This window comes from Panicum hallii, chromosome 5 (genome assembly GCF_002211085.1).
Source record: "Panicum hallii strain FIL2 chromosome 5, PHallii_v3.1, whole genome shotgun sequence".
NCBI classification, from domain to species: Eukaryota; Viridiplantae; Streptophyta; class Magnoliopsida; order Poales; family Poaceae; genus Panicum; species Panicum hallii.
In genome coordinates, this window is record NC_038046.1 from 50,331,874 (window position 1) to 50,340,814 (window position 8,941).

General features: G+C 46.0%; 1 protein-coding gene across 1 annotated transcript; it reads left to right on the forward strand.

Annotated features, from left to right (window-relative positions):
* The first annotated feature begins 5,202 nt into the window (after positions 1 to 5,202).
* On the forward strand, positions 5,203 to 7,201 carry LOC112896034 (rhomboid-like protein 14, mitochondrial). The gene is made up of 2 exons (XM_025964066.1): positions 5,203 to 5,700; positions 6,127 to 7,201. The coding sequence occupies exons 1-2, from the start codon at positions 5,461 to 5,463 to the stop codon at positions 6,919 to 6,921; spliced, it is 1,035 nt and encodes a 344-aa protein (XP_025819851.1). The 5' UTR covers positions 5,203 to 5,460; the 3' UTR covers positions 6,922 to 7,201.
* The last annotated feature ends 1,740 nt before the right edge of the window (positions 7,202 to 8,941 follow it).

Sequence of the window (8,941 nt, forward strand, 5' to 3'; positions counted from 1 at the left end):
GCCCGACCGATCCGATCCGTTCATCGCTGCTGTGAATCTGTGATCTGCGGTCAGATTAATAGCACAAAACACACCCGGTGCCGCTCAGCCGCTGGCGCTGCCAGCTGCCTGCAGGCGGCGCGTCGTCCGGCGCCCGCGCAGGAGTGCACGCGCACCCGCTGGCCGCTGGTGCGGTCCTCTTGCGGTGGCGCCTTGGGGCTAGGGCCTGGGCGGTTGGGTGCGGCCGCGCGACGCGTGGGACGCCTGGCTCGCGGCCGACGCACGACGCCGCCGGCTGCCCGTTCCTTGTCCGCCGCGAGCCCGCGACCCGCGGTCAACCGGAGCGCCTGGCCGCCTGCGGCTGTCCCCCGACTCGCCGCCGGCAGCCGCCTAGGTTCAGGCACCGCGCGTCCACACCGCCGTCGGGGATTGGAAATTTGAAATCGGGAGCAGGAGCATGCCGGAGCAGGAGGACGGATCACGGAAGAAGCTCGCCGGAGTCGATTTCAGATTGTGGGCCGATTGCTGCCCATCTGCCCTTTGGGCTCAATATTCGTTTTAGCGTTTTGGCGGCCACGCATCTCTCTCGTAGGCGGCGAAGGGAAACTATATCTAACGCATGTCTCTCTCTCTCTCGCGCGCTCGCTCGCGCTCGCATGCCTCTCAAAGGCTCGCATGCCCGCACCCACACCCGGTGCTCCTCACGCAGCTCATCTCCCTCTACGCCGCCGCGGGCCGCCTCGCCGACGCGCTCCGCGCCTTCCGCGCCCACCTCGCCGCCGCCAACCTCCGCACCTACGCGGTCCTCGTCTCCGCCCTCGCGCGGCCGCGTCCGGGCCTCGCGTTCTCGCTCCTCTCGGGCGCATGCCGCTGACTCCGCCTCGGCCCCCACCTCGTCTCCGCCGTCCTCGCCGCCTGCGCCGGCCTCCCTCCCCTCTGCGGCCACCAGGTCCACGCGCGCGCATCCAAGGCCGTGCCTCCTCGCGACGTGTTCGTCTACACCGGGCTGGTCAATGCGTACGCCAAGGCAGGGGACATGGCAGCGTCCAGGAAGGTGTTCGACGAAATACCTTGCCCGGGCGTGGCGTCCCGGAACGCGCTCCTCGTTGGTTACGCCAGGAACAAGATGTATGTCGAAGCGCTGTCGGTGTTCAGGAAGCTGGCAGGGAAGGGGCGGGAGGTGCTTCTGGATCAGGTGAGCGTGTCAAGTACTCAAGTGTGCTGAACGCTTGCTCCTGGGCGGGCATGGTGAAATTTGGTCGCCAGGTGCATACGTGCGCTGCCAAGGTGGGGCTGCACCTGGGCGCAGTCTGTGTTAGCAATTGACATGTACACCAGGTGTGGGTGCTCGCGGGAAGCTTTGTCCTGTTCGATGCTATGGATTGCAGGGATGTCATCACGGAGAGCCACTTCAAGGAAGCTTGTATCTTGTTCCAGTCCATGGTCAGGGATGGTGTCTTGCCCGATGATGTGTCCTATGCTACTGCATTGCAGGCATCAGCATGTATGCTGTCATGGGCTCTTGGAGCAAGCATACATGCCTCTGTAATCAAGACAGGGTTCTTGGACAGTGATAGCATTGCTAGCTCGCTTATCACCATGTATTCAAAATGTAGCAGCTTGGCATCCCTCCGGACCACATCACATTTGTTAGTGTTCTCTCTTCCTGTAGCCACAACGGACTTGTTGAGCAAGGACGCAAGTACTTCAATTTGATGACCCAAGTTCATAAGATCACACACCTTCGACTGAGCATTATCCCTAGTATTTCCTTTCCTTCATCCCTCCACCAATTTTAATCAGAGAGAAGAGAAGTGCAGGAACTCGGATAACAATGGCTCGACACCAGCTACGAAGGTGAATTTAGGAGATGGATGTACGTATAAAGCACTTAATGAGAAAAGAGAATTGCAGGATATGCACATGCCAACACACACATACTTATGATTAAGTTACTTTTATATTGGTACCTCAGCAGGATTATTACTCAAGGTAGAGGATAATCAAACTCAATAAAAGCAGCTTCATACTCACCGATGCGCTGGAATAAGCTAACAATTATATCTTCTGCTACATTACACATGCTAAATAACGGGTCATAACCGCGCGCCAAAGGCGTGCCATTTTGAGTTTAGTCATAAAGTGAGCAAATAATCTAACATCGCAATTAAAATAATCTACAAGTAAACATTTCTCCACACGTGAATAAATTGTTCTACATGGAGAATAAATATATGCATGTTACGAACAAATAGTTCTTACATGTGAATAATTTAGTTTATAAAAGTAAACAAATAATTTAACAAAGCGAATAAATTAATCTATAAACTTAATCTATAAACTGAATAAAATGGCTGCATATGCAAATAATTCTACATGGAGAATAAATGTGTCGACATCACGAATAATTATTCTCCTAATTGAATAAACTAATCTAAAAAATTAAGAAAAATTTTAGTATCATGAATAAAATAGTATATAAAAGGGAACAAAATAGTTCCACATGGGAACAAAATGTTCTTGGTGGAAAACAAATGAATCCACATCACAAACAAACCATTCTTACATGCAAACAAAAAGTTCCAATGATAATACACAACCCCTATAAATGTGGTTGGGGAGGTCCTTACTTAGGGCTCTCTATTGTGTTCTTAGTTTAAACGATGCTTTGGTTTTCTTTCTACTTGAGCTGAATTCTACGGAAATAATAAGCTCTTTTACATGATGGTTCAGATATCTAATGAAACCATTACCTAGGCCTCATTAAAGACAATATTTCACACTCGAATACAAAACTAGGAAAAGAAATGATAGGATTTCCAACAGAATACAAAGCACCAAGAAAGTGAAGACTAAATTTGCATCCAAATGGAAAAGCGCACAGCGCAAAGAGAGACTAATATTTTGGCTCCAGGGTCTCCTACTTCCTGTAAAATATCTGCGCTTTCTACAAGCTCCATATCTGGGTCCTTTTTCCATGCCATGCCTTTTTGCAAATTGTACTATGGTAATATACAGATGTCTGGCCACAAATGAAGTTTTCAATTTTGTTTTCAGATAATGTAAGAAAGTTATAGCTCCAGCCTCTTCATGGAAGAGACATTAATCCAACATTATTACATAATGTAATCAGTGCTACCAACACCACAACAATATGTGTCTTGAAAGGCACCACATATAAATCAAAGAGCCATATGTTAAATTAGTTGTTTTTAGATGGAGTCACCTATATATCACAATGTACTACGCTATTGATACATAGAACTTTTACAAAGACTGGAAGCACCAGAAATATTTAATATGTTACTTAGGAGTTTGAGGTTTTGGAGAATTCAGGTCAAGAAAAGCATGATGCTACAAATTAGAAGTTTGAGGTTTTGGAGGCAGCTTTTGGAAACATAACTAACAAGGAGGTTATAATATTCACATCATGTTGTTGTGGTCGTTACATTACATCCTGTCCTACACGGTACCAGATAGGATAATATTCATATTATATAATTTTAAAATAAAGTTGTGTTTAGGGTGGCCATAATTACTTATGACCAAAGAACAAAGCCGAAATGATCGAGCCAAAGTCAATGCCATTCCCGGCTCTAAATGAGCATTGGGTCAAGCTTACCTCATTGATCTGGGGCCACACCTATTTTGCTCGGATCCAATTACAAGTAAATTGTTCAAAACACGAAGATAGAGGATTGATTCCCTTATGGAAAAACAAGATAGGCAAACAAATTTCCCAAACACAGAAAAAATTTATAAAAAAACAAAACAAAACAGGAGGGGAGAAGAAGGGGTGAAGCGAATTTAGGGTTAAAGGGGTGAAGAGAATTAGGGGTTGTAGGAACAAAGCTAGAGTCCTCACATGGTTTGCTCCCCTCCTCGGCATCCATCCCTTCCCTCGAGCCAAAAAGAAGCAAACCAAAATCCCAAAACCAAAATCCCAAAAAGAAGGAAAAGTACGAAAAATTAACACCCTTTTATTTTTAAATGTATATGACATTTAAATGTTATATGTTCGCACAAACAAAAGGAGCATTGGTCATTGTCCGTTCAAGTTTATGTTATGAAACATATACTCCTTAACATGCAACAAAAGATAGTTTCTTATCAAACCTATTGAGGTTATTTTATTGGTGTAATGACATCATTATCAGTTCAATTTACATTATGAAACATATGCTCCTTAATGCTTAATGGGCAACAAAAGACAAATTAGTTAACAAAACATATCAAAGTTTTTATAGAATACGCAAGAAAATTGCGTATTTTTGCATTAAGACAGAAAAATAGAGTGTTGTAGTGCTCCCCTCGTGCTTTTGAGAATGTATTACATAAGAGAACTAGAGCACCGAGGGGAAAGGGGTGCGAAGGAAAAGTAAACGGACTACTCCCCTCCGAGGCAACCTAGTGCTACTGCTCCCGCGGCGACCCAAGTTTCAGCTTCGGTCTTGAGTCTTGTTGCAGGCTGCCGCTCGGAAGACCTTGGCATTCCTTTCTTTCCAGACTTCCCAGGTGACGAGTGCAAAGAGGGTATCAAAACCTCTTCTGTGTTCGCTTGTCCACAGAAGGCGTAGCTTCTCCCAACGCTCCAGCAAGGTAATGACTGCCCCGGGTGTAGGACAAAGTTTGGCAAAAGCAGCTAGAATGTTTACCCACAATTGCTTGGTGAAGGAGCAGTTTATGAAGAGGTGCTCGCTTGTCTCCGGTTCCTGATCGCACAACTGGCAATCCGCCACCGTGTCTGCAATCCCATGCCTGGGTCGACGGTCGGTGGTCCAATGCCTTCACATGAATGCGGTCCAACCAGTTGTCAGTCCAGATAAACGCTAGGCAACCATTCCCCATTGTAACAGTAATGGAGGCGCCGAAGAAATCCCTGACAGCGGGCTCGATTTGCAAAGGTAACTCGGCCCAAGCGCGGTTCTGATCCAATATAACATATCAAAGTTATTTTAGATAATAATTAAAACCCATTGAATGCCTAGCACACTACCATCTTATATTATAGGAAAGGGATAAAGTTGTAAAAAGGGGTTTACAGAAGCAAATCTTGATTTTAGGGACAAAGAAGGTTTATCAAAGACGAAAACGAATAAAAACGTATTTTTCTGAAGAAAAAATAAGGGAAATACAGTAAGAGGGGAGATGAGACAGATTTATATTAAAAAAAGAATAAAAACATTTTTTTGGGGAAAGGAAAGAAAAGGGTGCGATGAGGCGAAGCGAACTGGTGGCGGAGCGGCGGGTCTAGAGTCTAGACCGCTAGAGTCCTCCGGAAGGTTCGGCCGCCTCGCCGCCATCAGCCCCTTCCCTTGCGCCCGAAGAAAGAAGCAAACCAAAATCCCCAAACTAATCCAGAAATAAAAGGGGTCCGGTGCCGCGCGGCGACAGAAAGGCGGAGGAATTTCAAGCATAGAGTTTGCGTGTGACGGCGAGCTGCGCCTTTGGTTCTGTGGCGGGCGGCCGGCGGTCTCGGAGATGGGGGCCGGCATGAGCAGAGGCCGGCGGCGCGGCTTCGGCCTCGAGGCGTCGAGGGGGATGCTGCCCCTGCTGGCGCTCCAGGTGCTGATGGAGTACGGCCGCGCGGGCGCCTCACGGCCGCCCGTGACCGCGGCGCTGCTCGCCGCCAACACGCTGATCTACCTCCGGCCCGGCGCGCTCCACGAGATCCTGCCCTCGCTTGCTCGAGTCTCCTTCAATCCGCAACTCATCATCGAGGTACCCAACATTGCCTACCTATCCACTGAGTTATCAGAGGACGGAATTTCAGTACACGCATAAAAACCTCCAAACTTTTTCTGATAGCGAATTGCAGTAGGGTATGCTTATTAGAAGACGGAATTTCAGTACACGCATCAAAAACCCCACCCTTTTTTCTGATAGCGAGTTGCAGTAGGGTATGTGCCCATGTGGTAGGAAAGGGGAACGAACAAGTGCAGCCAACAACAATTAAGTTGTTTTTGTTTTCCATTGGGGCGATATTCATTCTTCAAAATTATAGGCAAATTCGACTTCCAGGATGGTCACACAAACTATGCTAGGACAGCATCGCCCAATGGTTCTTCTTAGTCTTGCAATCACCCTTATAGCAGCTCTGTATTCAGTTCTAAGCCCCTAGACTAATTACGATGAACATTTTTGCAGTATGGCGATTGGGTGCGCTTCTTCCTGTCACCTTTCTACCACTTGAGTGAAAGTCACCTCTTCTACAACATGACGTCGCTCTTGTGGAAGGGCATACAGCTTGAAACATCAATGGGTAGTGCTGAGTTCGCTTCCATGGTTGCTGCATTGCTTGCCATGTCTCAGGGTATGACGCTGCTCATGTCAAAGGGCTTAATCTTCCTTGGTGATTATACTGCATATTATGATCAATATGCTGTTGGATTCTCTGGTGTGCTGTTCGCCATGAAGGTCGTGCTGAACGCCTGGTCGGACGATTTTGTGTATCTCCACGGAATGGTTATTCCAGCGAAATATGCTGCCTGGGCTGAGTTAATCCTCATCCAGGTTTTCATTCCTGGGACATCCTTTCTTGGCCATCTTGGTGGGATACTTGCTGGACTGGTTTACCTTTGGCTGAAGCGCTCATTCAACGGGCCAGATCCGTTTACACTTCTGGTGACAAGCATTACCAAGGTCGTGACCTGGCCACTGAAATTTGCTCAGAAACTTCTGCGATCTGCCAGTTCACAAGGTCGCATGACAGGTAGGGGCAGGGTTGGGCGCCGTGCATCAGCAAGAGAGACCCCTCGAGGGTTATGGAGTTGCTCAACCTGCACCTATGACAACTCAATTGCCACAGACATCTGTGAGATGTGCAGCACTGCCCGAGAGGATCATTCTTTTTCACAGAGACAGAATCATCAAGCTGGGGGTAGTGGTGAGCTCTCGGTTGATGAGATACGCCGTAGGAGGCTGCAAAGGTTTGACAGATGATTCAAGTCACTGCTACCAGTACTAGGATTGCGTACTGGCAATTCTGATGCTAGAAAGTGTCGTCACATTTGTTTCTTCCCATGATGAGGAGCAGTTTACATAATTGATTTTTTCCTCACCATTTGAAGGAGGCTGGCTCCATTCTATAGGTTCTACAAAGCCTTGATAGTATGTAGTTATTGCCTACTTTTGTATAAATTACCTCAGGCGTTGTTGAAATTAAAGTACTTGAGCATATATTGTCACCTTCTGTTCATTCATGGTAGTCATTTTTTTTATATATTTAGCTGAAAGACTAACATAGGAATGCTCGAAGTCATCTATAGATTGTCATAAGAGATGCATTCTCTTTTCCTTTTTTCAGTTACCAGTTGAATAAATCTCAGCAGTAGGTGTTCTAGATAGTTGCATGGATAGAGGAAATTGGTTCTGATTAAACACTCTTGCCTATCCTCATGAAACATAGCATTTCCTCTTCTTATATTACTGCTTTTTTTTACTTTGTTCATTGGATCCATAGTAATCGGGTTCATACTGTGTAGTATCTGGCAGATGTTTCGGCTGAATTCGCGCAAAGCTGGATCAGAGGTAGTCTGTTCAGGATGATTTATGTGCTTTCACAAGTTATCTACATTAAAATATAAAGTGATGCAGCACTGATGGAATAGGTTAAGCTCGCTGCGGCAATTAACCCACCAACGAGCTAGGGAAGAGATGGAACTTTGACAGGACTGCATTGTCCAATTGGCGTTGGCCATCATGGTATTTCCACTTTCATGTCTGGGAACATGATGCAACAGAAAACAGTGAGAAGAGCAACCATTAGGGATGTTTCCACTGGCCTCTAATATAGAACCGCAAAATTAGTTAGGAAGAATGAGCAACATGCTGCTATAAATTACATGTTTGAGCACTTTGCTCAGCCCATTAGATTACTGAGATGGTGGGCCCAACATTGTAGACAATGTTACCCTAAGAAAAACATTGTAGACAATGCAGGACTGTAAGAGGCATATAAATTTATTGATAATCTTTGGTAAAAAAAATCTTTTAAACATGATTATATAACGCAAGAGGCGTGGAATCTATTGATGAGGACATCATCGTGCTGGATACACTCGAGATTTGATCTTCTACGAGTTACACTCGAGATTTGGTCTTCTACGAGTTACAAGTCGTCACCAACTTAGTCTTCATGTCCGGTTCGGACTCAGCCAACCACCTGAACGAAAACACCAATATCTCCTTCATATGACATCGAAACGAGGCGTTCTTTGATGCTTTGGAAAGAAGATAATAAAAGCTTTCTTTTGGTTATGGTCCGAGCTCTAGAAGTTTCGTGGATCATTCTGTGTAACCACGACAAGATATTGCATCACCTATTTTGGACCAAGTCGGCCTTGTATCGTGTTGGGTCTTAAGCCTAGGTTGAGAACGTCCCCACCTGGTCGCCCTCAACCCTGTAGCAGCCGCCACATTAGGGTTTGGATTTTGTTTAGATTTAGTTTTCCATCGAGAAACAGACATCTTCATTGTAGACGTCGAGTCCTTTTATTGTGAATCAGGACCTGAGTTCTTGTTCTTCATCACTGTGGCGAATAGTCCTTTTGTGATCAGAGTTTGAACACCATACTTGTCTTTGCTTCATACACATCTGCAATTTCAAATTGCGTGCTTATACTTTCTTGTTTGTGTTCTTCGATTCGCTTGCAGGGAAAAGTCTTCTTGGCGAGGTCAATCAAGTTGTGCTTGGTTGATAACCAATAGAGCAGCGGTGTAACGGTTGCAGGGGTTCGAATCGTGTCTGATTAGAAGCCCGGATTGCCAACATCAAGTTCTCCACCAATTGAATCTATCGCACCTATCGGAAGATCGGGTCAGTGCTACATCAAGTGGTATCAGAATTCAGGTTAACCGTGAGGTATAGGTTCGTATTCCCCTTTAGATTCATCTCATTTTCATTACCTACCATCCACAAAAAGCCAAAAAAGATTATACTTTCCGCTGTCCTATCAGCTAT